The 13,668-nt window shown below is 37.7% G+C and overlaps 1 protein-coding gene and 1 non-coding gene across 4 annotated transcripts in view; both read left to right on the top strand.

Annotated features, from left to right (window-relative positions):
• Positions 1 to 10,562, top strand: part of LOC144656153 (inositol polyphosphate 5-phosphatase OCRL-like) — a 45,025-nt gene extending 34,463 nt beyond the window's left edge. For all 3 annotated transcript variants that reach the window (XM_078516385.1, XM_078516383.1, XM_078516384.1), the window contains 9 exons: positions 5,825 to 5,893; positions 6,099 to 6,195; positions 6,713 to 6,837; positions 7,490 to 7,600; positions 7,705 to 7,815; positions 7,892 to 7,976; positions 8,392 to 8,519; positions 9,371 to 9,482; positions 9,863 to 10,562. In XM_078516385.1, the coding sequence (XP_078372511.1) occupies positions 5,825 to 5,893; positions 6,099 to 6,195; positions 6,713 to 6,837; positions 7,490 to 7,600; positions 7,705 to 7,815; positions 7,892 to 7,976; positions 8,392 to 8,519; positions 9,371 to 9,482; positions 9,863 to 10,002 (978 nt within the window). In that variant the 3' untranslated portion in view covers positions 10,003 to 10,562. The remainder of the gene's footprint in view (positions 1 to 5,824; positions 5,894 to 6,098; positions 6,196 to 6,712; positions 6,838 to 7,489; positions 7,601 to 7,704; positions 7,816 to 7,891; positions 7,977 to 8,391; positions 8,520 to 9,370; positions 9,483 to 9,862) is intronic.
• Positions 10,563 to 12,659: 2,097 nt separating this feature from the next.
• On the top strand, positions 12,660 to 12,746 carry Trnay-gua (transfer RNA tyrosine (anticodon GUA)). The gene is given in 2 exon segments: positions 12,660 to 12,696; positions 12,711 to 12,746. It is a non-coding gene; the product is annotated as a tRNA-Tyr (tRNA).
• The last annotated feature ends 922 nt before the right edge of the window (positions 12,747 to 13,668 follow it).

Genomic DNA, 13,668 nt, shown 5'->3' with positions numbered 1-13,668 from the left:
ACTAAACGTTTTGAGCTCATTTGCATAAATTCATAAAAGTTGTTCTGCAATGTTCCCTTTTTTTTTTTTTTTTTTTTTTTTTTATTGAGAACAACAAATTTTCTTACAATACTAACAATACTTACAATACCACAAATTACTTAAACAAAACTAACATTACTTACAATACTAACATTAACTACATTACTTACAGTTACTAACAGTACAAGAAAACATTGTTAACAATACTGACAATACCTTATATCCTAATAAAATACTGGTGTTACCTACCATATTAACATTACAAAACTTACAATACTATCTAATTTACAATACTGTATTTGCTTATTACTTATTTAAATCTACATATATATTTCTCTCTTTTTTTTTTTTCTTTTCTTTTTCTTTTGTTTTTTGCTATGCTTTCAGTGATACTAACAATGCCTCATGCCACAATTACAGTGCAAAAAGGAAAAAAAAAAAAAAAAAAAACAGCAGAAAAACTATGCATATATACAAATAACAATGACGCTACAGCAACTACTTAGTAAAGGAAACAGTCGACTAGATTAAATTTTTCAAACAAAAAAAAAAAAAAAAACTACATAATGGCTAGACGGATCTATAAATAAATTTCACATTTGAAAAAAAAACTAAACCAACACTTGGTTTACAGAAACTAGATTGGTGGATAAATCAAACGGATAAAACATGGAGATAATTTATAGGGAAAAAAGTGTAGAGGAGATTAACAGAGAAACATCTTCCACTTGTTTGTGAAGGCGGTCAAACGATTACTATGCAAAGCTATTTGTTTTTCAATTTGAATAATGGAATTCAACTTACTCAAGAAAACAGACAAACAAGGAGGCGCTCCGCCTAATTTCCGGGAGTAAAGATGATATCTCGCAATTAGAAGCACAAGATCAACGGCTGTGTTAGTCGGGATTCTTAACAGCCCCATCAAATGGAGATCTGTGAGAACAAACTCAGTCCCAAAGCCCTTTTGAAAGAGAAATTGTTTAATATCTTCCCAAAAACATTGCGTTATGGGACAGTTCAAGAAAAGATGGATGATAGTCTCTGTTTGTTTTGCACAGAAGCAACATTTATTTGAAGGTATAAGATTGATTCTCTGCAGAAAATCATTCGTGGCAATCCTCCGATGTAAGAATTTAAAATGGAAGGTTCTTAATTTGGTGGACGCCGTACAATTAAAAGCAATTGTGTATGCTACTTTCCAGTCTACCTCACAGTCGTTCTGAACATGAAGGTCTCTCAGCCATTTTACTTGGCTTCCAATGGGTGGGATTTTTTCTCTCTTTAAAAGAGAGGTATACACAAAATGATTGATCTTACTCTTAGAGGTAAGATCAGCTAAAGATACTCCTTTCCTAATGTTATTGTCTGGCGTCTGAGGATTATGTAGCTTCCTTATAAATGACCTTATAGCTGAAAGAACGGCAAATGATTCAAACCATTTTAGCTCGGGGAACTTAATCCTCAGCTCGTCGTACCTAAGCAGGGTGCCATTCTCGTCCAATAAGTGGGAAATTTTGCAAATGTTCCCTTTCGTAAGCGGTCAACTAGATTTTTCAGGGGCTGTCCGTCGCTATTTTGTGCAGGCCTTTATCAAATATTTATTACCCATAAGGCAAATTGAAGAAAAAGTCACGCGATTTCCAGGTTCCCTAAAACTAGCATCCCACGCAGTCCTTTTTTACTGACAAAAGAAAAAATGCGGCGGTTTAAAGCTTGAAAAAATTGATTGTAATATCCTAGACATGGGTGGATCTAGTGGCGTTAGATTGGGTGGCTAGCCACCCCCTTGATCCAAAAATTAACAGAAAAACATGAAAAAAATATAAAGAGAGTGAAACTCGATAAGGTGTTTATAAGGTGAAGGGATATTTTGCTCAGTATCAGTACAAGTGTCCTTGGTTGAACGCCCGTCTATTGTGAGTTAAAGCAAAGCATTGTCCGTCGGTGGCATCTTCTCAATGAACGTTCTTAAGACAGAAAAGTTCAAGCTTAGTTTGGTTAAGGAACAAGGACGAACTCTCTTTGTCATAAACGATAATAACCAGCCGTTCAGTTTTACGGAAGTGCTCACAGTCGGCATCAAAGGACTCAATCGCATGGGAGGCTAAATAGGGAAGTGTTTCTGTTTCCTCTTTAAATGCCTGTCAAGTCTGCCCTTTCCCCTAAATCTGGATGTGATGTTACAACCAGACAAAGCGTGGAACAAGGCAGAGAGCTTTCTTGGTACATATGGAGAAATCGTAACTGGTTGTGTACTTATACCTGGTTGGTTCTCAGTTGGAAACTGGAGGAGACTGATGCCGGTAACAAGAAAAGAGCCGCATTTTGAAGGCTGTCTAAGGCACCAACAGTGAACAGACCTTTCGCAGGCAAGGGATACAACTCCATCCTTGTCAAAGTGCTCGCACTCTTCAAGCTGTGTGACCCTGACATAAGAAATAGAAATTTCCAGCTGGTGTAAATGCTGGATGATCCGCTTGCATCTCGTCAATCTATGCATGTTCAGGTCAATGTAGACAGGCAGAGGCGGTTCACGCTCCCTAAAGTGCCTTGTTTCTGTATCGGATTCCTTTGATTTTTTTCTATGTGTTGTAGACAATAGGCTGATCAACGGTAAGGCATGCTTTGGACTCGTGCTTATCTTTCTTTTTCAAACCGTCTCCATTGAAAATTAAGAACATTAAGGTTTTGAGGCTAGATGGTAACGACGCTTCTTGACTATTCTCTGGAAACGATCCATAAATTTATATGCCTCGTTGCTGAAAATGTATTTTCTTATTATTGAAGCTGCCGTAGCTTGACCAAAACCTTATGCGACCTCTGTGTAATCTCGTTTCTTCAAGGCTTCTTTAAGCATGTTCCGCTTCCCTGGGCGGCCACAAACTACAAGCGCATAATTACCATAATAAACATTTTAGATTACTGCATCTAAAAATTGAAATTTTAGCGAAACCTTCAACAATGTCTTCAATTTATATATATTTTTACAACATTTAAGCATAGAACTGCAAATTACTTACGGAGTAGAGGAATATTTGCTTCTGTCCAACTGTCATTGCATCAATTCAAAATGGCGTGGTAGCGGTGCTTGAGAGTTTGTTCGTGGTAAAAAACGTTTAGCAAATTTTGCAAATTGCAAGAAAAAATTCAGGTGGAGCCACGGATAAAATTATTTAATAGTCATTAAAGAATCATTCTGCAAAGTTTGGTGCTTTTATCAACCATGTAACGATTTCTCCAAACATTTGCGCTAAGCGACCTGACTATACGTTTTCGACAGTAAAAGGTAGCTTTTCACGTTGGTGATTTCCCTCAAGGTTTCTTCTCTTTTATTTTTTATTTTTTAGTTATCTCACGTATTGACGCAATAGATATCCGAAGTAGTTATTTGTCTAGACGCAGAGAAAAAATTCAAGTTGAAAGAGTGCAGATTGAGCATTGCGTCTTCTTTTGAAAACCAAGCACTTGTATATGTCGCAAATCCAATATGGCGGCGGAAAGCTCGCAAGTAAATTCTCGGAATATCACCGTATATTTCTCAGAAAACATCCAGTGGAACGGACGAATGTTTTGAAGGCGAACCAGTCAAATTTCAAGAACGATGAGAGCGTTAATCAAGGTAAGCCTCTTCTTTCACATGTACAGATACCGAGCAGAGCATTTTTGAGAGAATGCAGTGCCGTAGCAAGGGTAAAATAACTGGGGGGCACGCGAGCGCCGGAGGCGCGAGCCGCTAGGGGGGTGTGGGGGAATGCACCCCCCACAGAAAATTTTGAAATCTAGAGGCTTGGAAATGCTATTTCCAGCGTTCTCCAAGAGCTATTTGTGATTTACGCAAATCGCGAATTATTTTCTTCCTACACTGTCTCAGCAAACCAATGCACATTGAAGAGAGTATAACACTTGCAACGTCAATTACAAAATAGAAAACCGACTGTCTCTGTATCTTGAAACCAGCAAATGTTTAACTTTTCACAGTCATCATAGTGAGTTCGTAGTTATCAAACTGTCTGAGTTGCCTTAGAGACAAACGTAGACTTCATCGGCAGATCGTTTTTTGAAAACTTCCCAAAGTTTAGTTCGTTTAGTTTATTTTTTAGCTGTTTAATATTGTTGTGCCTCACCCTACGTACGTTAAAAAATGAAAAGAAGTACAAATGTTATTGTTTCAAACCTTTTGGGAGATAAAATTTTATTTTCAACATTTCATACGGGTCTGTTTTTACTTTTTGGGAAAAAAACTGGGGGGGGCACAACCCCCCCCCCCGGCCCCTCCCCTTGCTACGGCACTGGAATTGTATTTATCGTGAAAGAAAAAATAAATTTTGATTTCGCTGTGAATCTTGACGAGCAGTTTGTGTGCCGCCTTCAACAACCGTCGATAAGAAAAAGTCGTTGTTTCTAGGCGTGGTTTGCATTTAAACGTATTTTATATGCTCAGTCCGCATTTTATACCGTAGTCCGTATTCTATACCCAGTCCGCAGTTTGAGTCCGCATTTGTGTTTATACCCAGCCCGTAGTCCGCAATCCGCAGTCCGCAGTCCGTGGCAAAGTCCGTGGTGTTTTATACTGACCGACTAAACTGGTCAGCGGATGTTAAAACCAAGATGGCTGACAGTAGAAGATCGATTGTTGCTGTAAAAGTTGCTGTAAAATGGACTATCTCGACGTGATAATTTCCGTTCAGATAAAAGCGGATTGCAAGGTGATTTCTTCCTTCGCTGCGAGATAAATGTACTAGTGATCGAACAAAATTCTCGTCTTTTTGGTACTGAAGTTGGTTCGAATTGTTATGATGACAACATGGCGAAATCCGCCGAGTAGCACTTGTTTCGCCCCTTGTCAACAACCGAAGGAGTAGAGAACGGCCAAATATTTTTACATATTCTCAGAGCGGAAGGATGGAGCTTGCCGCTGATATGCAGTTTAACTTGTGAGTACGAGCCACTTTTGATATTTTATTACATAAAGTTAAGGAAAATTTGAGCTGGCCTTTAACATCCAAAATAGCCAAACTTTAGATCCTCGTCTCTTTCTTGATAATCAAAGTTTTTCAATGCGGTTCATCCAGTTTAAAAGGCCAAGGCTTGTTGTTTACAAATATCGGTATTTAAGCGATGTAGCTGCAATATTTGTATTAGAGCGAATGGTTGGACTTTACCAAATTTCACAATCCGGCCAATGGCCATCGAGGCCACCAGAAGGTGTAAAAGGTTTTCCTCCAGATTTCATAAAGAAAGCAATTTTTCTCCAGTCTAATTCCATATTTGTTACTTACTTATAATAAGAAATTACTGGAGGGATTTTGAGCGAATTCTATTTACTGAGCCAAATTAAGTTTGTGGATCTAAAGGAGACATTCTCTTAAGTTGAAAGCTGGTAGAGGCGTGATCTAAAATTTGAAAGCAATCTATTGAACACAAGGAGCGACAACGTTCAGAATTCTGAAGGTGTTTGCAAATGTGGGAGGCCTTATCACTGGCTAAGTGCTCACTCTAAAGTTATCCTTCTAATTCACACATTTTCACGTTCTGTTGTTACTACTTGTCTTAATTAGCATTTTTTTCTACTCATTATTCAACTCACTGTGCTTTGTAAACCATTCAACTGAAGATGACAGATGCTCTGTCGAAACATGTCTTTGAAACTTAAAAAAATTGTCGTTTTTCTTAAAATCTTTACGTGTCTGCTGTTCTCAAGACCTTTTGAAATTCAAATTACTTGCAACACTCATTGACAAGTGAAAACCACTCGATGCCACTGTTTAAGCTGGTCTTAATAAAGTCTTATTTCTCTATGCAGATTATTTTTAAAGATGTCCAATTTCTTGAAAAACAGACAGCCACCTTGGACATTGTTAACACTGGTCAGGTGGGTTAGTGTAAACTAAACCAAAATATCATTGCATGGTTATTGTTTGATTTTGTTTATGACTCAGCTACTTGCTTGCTTTCTACTTTTAAGTATGCTATTGTGCATTCCTTTCCTGTGCATTTTGAAACTTGCAAGTCTATTAAATTTTTTTTACGTCATGTGATGTTAGATGATGTTAGATGACTGTTTGATTGATTGACAGGTAGCAGCTCAGTTTGCTTTCATAGCCAAGTTAGACGAGACTGAGTACTGCAAGCCTTGGTTGACAGTCAAGCCTTATATGGGAATTATAATGCCAGGTAAGGTGTCCAAAGATTAAAAGAAAAAGAATTTGTCAAATTGTACCTATATAAAAATTGTATCAAATTGTATCAATATAAAAAAGAGTGTCACGATCTTGTTTAGAATACCCTAAAGTTCGGAAATTACACGTTACATTAAAGTTTCCTGAAATAATACTTATATAATAATTATTTGTACAAATTCAGGGTCACGATCTGTGAACCTAAGTTTCGAAATTACATGTTACATTAAAGTTTCCGGAAAGAATACTTACAACAAGCCTTACAAAAATGAACGATGTCTATTTTTTCAACAAGAACCCTCCTTTTAATCCCGGCATATATTAAAATTGGGATCAGCATACATTTGGTACATGTATTTTCTAGCTACCTGAAACTAGTCAACCCCTCGAAAGTTGTGATAGGAAAAGGCTTCTTAATCCCAAAGCAACGAGGGTTGTTTTTTTTTTTTTTTTTTTTTTTTTTTTAAACTAATTACAGTAGTTAAGCAGTTTTTGTTCCTTTGCCCTGACAGGGTGCACCAAACAGGTTCGTCTGACCGTGTATGTCGACAAAGAATCTGCAAGAGCCATGAACTCTGGTGACGAGAAACTGGAAGATATTCTCGTTCTACACTTGGAAGGAGGAAAAGACTTTTTTGTATCCTTGAAATTCGCACAGTCTACAGTTTTACTCAAGGGCTCTTAGGAATTTAGGTTTGTCTCAAAGTTTGCCACAACTTGTCACAAATTTTGAATGAAATATTGCAAACTGTTCCTATCTGGAATTCGTCCTTTAGAGTTTTTGCCCTGGTTACATTAACAGGTCTTAGGCAGTTGGCAGTTTCATTTTTTCAAATATCACACCATGCTGAACTTTATCTACCACAAAAAAATTATCCCCTGATTGAATAGCCTTGTAAGCAGAGGTTCTTTGGCCCGTCACGCGGAATGTGTGACGACCCTAAATAGCGTTTATGTCAGATTTTTCTGTTTGAGCTATAAGAGACTTGAATTAAAAAAAAAAGAACTAGCTCTGCAGAAATTTCTGAAGTCTCTCCTATCGGTTGTTTAATGAGTCAAAACTGAACAAGCAATCAGAAACACAACACGGATCTCTGTAGAGTACATTGATCATTAGTATGGAATATTAAAATCAAGTCTCTTGGGCGGGAGAAGAATTGATTGCAGAGTTACACGTCCGTTTACTAAGGCTACAATAAATCAGAAAAATTTATTCCAGTGGTTAATTGTGGTCTGAGGCAAATTAAAACATCTTTTGATGTTGCATTAATTTTCTTAACAGTAGACAGGTGTCGGTCAGCGGTAACTATCTTCCAAGTGTGTTCGGCTCGTCCATTGAGGCGTTAGTACGCATGTATGGACCTATCAGGGACGTTCCTGTAGCAACACTGGTAGACTTGGTGAGAATAATTTGCATTCTACAAGGGTGGGGTGGTCGGAAGTAGATCACTACTTTATTTTAGTCATTTTTCTCACAAAGAAACGTTTATTTGCCCTCTTTTAGGAGCATATCAACTTAGCAAGTCCATCGAGCTCATCAGACACCCAACCTCTAGAAATTCCTAAAGAGCTGTGGCTTTTAACAGATCATTTATTTAACTTTGGCATGCGTCAGGTAGGACAAATCGTGATTGCTACACAAAGCGCACTTTATACAATCTTGCCAACTTTTAACTCTTGTTTTCCTGTAGGAGAATATCCTCAGGCAGTCTGGGTTCGAGGAAGACTTAGAAGAGATCAGGTCACATTTAGATTGTTGCCGTGGCGGTAAACTGCGTATCCTTTCAGTGTTTTTACTTGGGTGTCTGGTTGGTTGGTCAAGGGTTTTTTAGGTCTGCTTGCAATGTAATGTTTACTTTTTCCAATTATTTTACGTGCCCTAGAGCAGTTTCCAGTTGGGTGTCGTAAAACCAAAAGCAAAGTTATTGCTCTGGCCAATCACAAAGGACATAGACAATCCAGTAAACCAATCAAAACGCGAAGCAATACATGTAGCCGTCACGAAGCGAAGCGATTTTGGTTTTAGTTTTGATTGGCTGAGAAAGTGGCGCGAGATTTTTAAACCAATCACTAAGTTTAGTTATGCAAAACCAAAGCAAATGCAAATTACTTTTGAAGTGAAAACCCCCTTATTATTAATGCCAGAAATTTTGCACTAAGCATATGGTCCTTTTTCCTTGACGATCCATAGCTGGCAGTATTTACTCCATAGCAGAAGCTTTACTTATTTTCCTAGAAGCGTTACCTGAGCCTGTGATTCCTTATGCGTTTTACCAGAGAGCGCTTGAGTGTTGCAATAACTACATGCTCTGTAAACAGGTGAGTTATTCCGTATTTGTACAGTCAACTCCCTCTATAACGGACACCTTCGGGACCACCATTTGGTGTCCCTAATAGAGAAAGTCCGTAGCAGCGAGAGTTATTTTCAGTAATTCTTATTCGTCGGGACTTCAACTCCTGTCCGTAATAACGGGGTGTCCGAAATAGTGAGGTGTCCGCAAGGTGAGAGTTTGGACGGTCCCTCTTCCTCTTGCCCTGAAGATTCCATCGTATTGTCTGCCGGGTGATGTTGTTTGCCGGTTTTGACTTTTGTCATGGTAATACGTTCTGTATAGACAAGCAAGTCATGTTCCGGCAAGTTTAGTCTGTAAACAGGTTACGACAAGGCTAATAGAGTCTTCAGTTGTGAAAGATGAAGAAGATTAAATTGTTCGTAGCATGCACACTAATTGCACCAAGTTTAGAGCGATTTTCAATTGAGTGTCTTAAAACTAAAGCCGATGATGTCACTCTGGCTAATCACAAAGGACATAACAATCCAGAGAACCAATCGAAACTCGAAGGAACTACATGCAGCCGGCACGAAGCACGTAAAAATGTGTGTGAGAGAGTCACGATTGGATTTGGTTTTCCTTCTGATTGGTAGAGAAAATGGCTCGCGTTTTTAAAACCAATCACAAAGCAAAGTAAAGCAAAACTATAGAAAACCCGAATTACTTTCGACACCCAAGTGAAAACCGCTTTAAAACAAATGTATTTGGTTATTTAAGGCCAACTTGCGACCTCTCCGTTTGTTTTATGTAAAAAGTTTTGTTTATGCGTGTTTACTTACTGTCTTTTAATATAGCACAATATTGTATCAGTTTCTCACTGTTGTATTTTACTTGCAGTTAATATTTCAGATGCCTCAGAGCCACCGGAATGTGTTCACGTACATCAGTGCTTTCCTGAGAGAACTGTTACTACATTCTAATGATAACCAACTGGACGCCAAAACTCTGGGTCAGTTTAATCATTTTCATGTTCAGTTTTGTAACTCGTATTAGAGATGCTATTTGTTGGGATGTACTCGGATAAAGACAAATCGTGCAACCCACTTTCTTCCTCGCACGCACGCACGCTCGTACTTAAACGCATGCACGCACTCGCTCCATCGCATGCACCGCTTCTCCCTCTATCCCTCATCACATATCCGTTAAATATATTTCCTTTTTTTTTTTTTTTTTTTTTTTTTTTAAAAAAAAAAAAAAAAAAAAAAACCCAACAAAACCCAAATAAAAACAACCTCTCAACCGGCAAATAACATATAATATTTGATCATAAAAACTGTATCCAAGTTCACTCATGTTTTACTTCTAACAAACTGTTTTTTTCAATTGCAGCCACCCTGTTTGGTACCCTGTTTTTAAGAGCGCCAAAAAGCAAGGAGGCGGGGCTTAGCAAGAAAACTGTCAATCAACTGACGCAGAAGAAAGCGCGATTCATGTACCATTTCCTAGTCAACGAATTTGGTCCTGACTGAGCCTGCAGTTAATGCGATCAGTGGCATATAGCACTTCTACCTAAAACATTCTATAGCCTTTAAAAAACTTTTTTTCCTTAAGAGAGAGTATTAGGTCCAGGGAAATATACCTAGAAAGCTTTAAATATCTGTACAGAAGACAATAACCCGTGCTTTGCACATTTGTAAAATATTCTATAGTTTTACTGGAAATTTTAATTTGCATTTGTTTGTTGAGTGTGATCAGACTTGCAGTCTTGAAAAAGACTGTTGTAAGTGGATAACATTGTTTTTTATCTCTTGTAATTTCTAGAGTCCATTCGTTCACAGCCTTTATTTCTTGATTTCTCATGCTTCCATGCCTCAAGCCCCCGTGATCCCGTGATCAACCCCAGCTGTAAGCGTTTTGAATTTTGTGGCTAGTGTTGTCAGTTTCTAGAATTGAAGTACTTTTAATTGTCAACGTGATTTAGAATTGTTATGAGAGACGGGTAGAACGGATTTATTTATTTCACTGGAAAGAAAAAAACTTATGGGTGTATATACATACCTTATCGTGTGAATCAAATTTGACACATCTTCACAGATAAAGGTGAATTACATAATCACGGCTTTGTCTACAATTTGAGAACTAGAAAAAGGTCTGCTATCCATAAAGTAGGACATTTTCGACTATGCGAAAAGGTATACTGTTTCGACGTGTCTCAAAATTTCACCCAAATTTCCCATACATTAAACTTTATGAAGGAAGGAAAAAAAGCTTCTAGTTCTTTTATCGCTTAAAAGAACTTAAAATAATTTGGCGTTTCAATAAAATTATAGAAAATAGCTTTCTACCAGTCAGCGCGCGCAGTGTCTTGTTTATTTCGTAATTACCTTATTATAGGAAATAAACGCGTCATGAAATTAACGCGATTTCACATTTTCGCGTTAATTGAAGTCGCGTTAATTTTTGTTAACGTTAATTTCCGCGCCGTTAATTAGTGGAGCGTTATTTCCATGACGTTAATTTCCATTATTTTGGTCCCAATTTTTCGTTACAGTACAGATGTTCTTGACTCCAAGGAAAAAGCATAATTTTATCTGCCACTATCATTGATACTGCGAAGAACGCTCAAAGTGGGAAAGTACACGAACATTGTTTTCGTTTAGATATACGCCTACAAGTGTTGAACTAAACTTGTCCCTGTTGTGTACGTCGCGTTATTTCCTTTATTTTGAAATGTTACCCCTCTTTCCGTTAATTTTTTCTTCAATTCGCGTTAATTTAAGTCGCGTTAATTTCAAATACCTTAATTAACACAAGCGTTAATTTCCTATAATAAGGTATATGTAACACAATCACCAAGGACTTTTTTTAAGAAAATTAGGTTTTATCTCAAAAAATGCTTCATAAACATTTAAAGTTTTTAGGCTTCGTTAGACAATGTTTGATAGAGCTTTAAAATTAAAATTACTGTAAAACATAGGAAGAAATGAATTATTTTTTATCTCTAAGTCAATCATTTTGTAATTAAAATCATTGAATGTTCTTTAAACGTCTCGCAAGATGTAACACGTTGCTGGCTCTCGAGCTTTCATTTTCAATATCGAATGGTAAGCATTGTTATAATAATACACAGAAAAATAAAGCAAGTGTTTGGGACGTTTGTGGATGTTTTGCAGTCTGGCATTGTTAGCAAGAATGACGCAGTGGAGAGCGCCCGCCTCCCACCAATGTGGCCCAAGTCGATTCCCGGACCCGGCGTCATATGTGGGTTTAGTTTGTTGTTGGTTCTCGTCCTTGTTCCGAGGGTTTTTCTCCGGTTTTCCTTCACAAAAACCAACACTTCTAAATTCCAGTTCGTTCAGGGGAATCTGAGGGCCACAGGATTGTTAGTTGCAAGACGATTTAATTATTTTTATTTATTTAGCATGCGACTCCGACTCTCAGATCCTTAGTACCTCTCGTTTTACTCCGGGTTTATCAGTTTTTCTTTTCTTCATCTAGCACTTTCAATATCATTTAGACTACGCTTCACATATGATATTTTCCGGATTCATAAATGTTTCCGGATTAATTTTATTTCAATAGGGTATTCGGATTCGCAGGCACTTTATTCGGATTCCCAACGGTTTACACACATCGATAACACGGGGAGATTAATTTATGCGGGAACAGTTACCAAACAGGCGGGATAATGTCTGGATTGATTTGAAGAATTGTTTACACTACAACAGCATCGCGGAGGGCGACACAGTTTTTACTTTTAGACTTCGGATTCAAAATTTGCGGAGACGCGACCGAGGCGTGTTCATTTCGATTTCGCCCAATGCTGTAAACGGAACTTACGGCAAAACGGAATCCGTTACCAAACCCAAAAGCATTCTCTTGTGTATATTCCCTTTTCTCTTTTTCGCAAAAATCTTCATATATTCCTATAATAAGGAAAACGCAGTCGAAGTGTTTGTCACGCATTCATGTTCAGCGTTATTCGTCACGGTAGTGTCACGCAGTATTTACCTTGAAAATATAAAATGCATTACCATCTCCAGTATTAATTTAGTCTTTATGTTTGTTAGACGTTACCTTCCGGTTTGATCTTTTGACGAATGTACTTCAATTCAGGATGCATTACAGCAAGTATCTTTTTTAAATGTGTTTAAATAACCAAATTTTTCCCTGGAAGTGTGTGGTTCCTTCGATAGCTCAGTTGGTAGAGCGGAGGACTGTAGAAGTACTGTCTGTTATCCTTAGGTCGCTGGTTCGAATCCGGCTCGAAGGAGAATTTTTTTTTCATCGTTTTTTTTCCTACAAGGTGTTTCATTTTTATTTCTTTTTTCTTTTCGCTTTGGAATTTATTAGCTGTTTGTTATAATATACTTTTTAAACAAAATTTTGACCTTTTTATACAATTTGAAAGACCACGAACAAAATTAGCAAAAATTCTCGGGATTTTCTTCGACAAATTTAATTTAATTTCGATATCAGTATTACAGTAATTAAGACAATTTCTTTGTAAGAACACGGGCTGTTCAGTCTATGAATTCTTGGAAGAATTCAATTTATTATGAGATTAAAACTGATTACCTTTGGGTAAACGTGTAATTCCAAAATTTTTATTTCGCGCGAGTTCGTCAGCGCATTGACTTTAATTTACTTACAAGTCGCAAGTAAGGCAATACAAAGCTGCGATAGAACACACCAAGTTAATATATTCTCAGGATCAAGTGAATGGTGCTGTGCAAACTAAATGCCTAAAATAAGGAGTCTTGAATGATTCACGCGTACGCACTTCTTTCACTCCGCGGCCATATTGAATAAATTAAAATTCTTGGAAATTACCGAGAGCGATCTGGGGCTAGAAGCTGGAAGAGCAGGAACCGGAGGTCGAGGATTCCCTTCTGAGGGTAAAATAGCCTGAATAGAAAATCGGGGAACACACGAGGCGGAGAAAAATTCAAGCCCCACAGAGGTCAAAGAATTTTCCTCTGCCTCTTGAGGTCCCCGAATGATCCTTTCTAGGGCTATTAAAAATAAACGCTCAAAAGGAAAGTCTCCGAAAGTGCACGATGATCTACCACGTCCCACTACCACTAGATAATCCGAAGCGTTATTTAACCCCGGCTAAAAACAGGGAAACGAATAAAAAAGAAACATAGAAAAGGGAGCAAAACAGAAGCATGAGATAAAAAGGAGAATGAGAA

Source organism: Oculina patagonica, chromosome 6 (genome assembly GCF_052425735.1).
Source record: "Oculina patagonica isolate OP01 chromosome 6, crgOcupat, whole genome shotgun sequence".
In the NCBI taxonomy this organism is placed as follows: domain Eukaryota; kingdom Metazoa; phylum Cnidaria; class Anthozoa; order Scleractinia; family Oculinidae; genus Oculina; species Oculina patagonica.
This window is presented reverse-complemented; position numbering and strand designations above follow the sequence as displayed.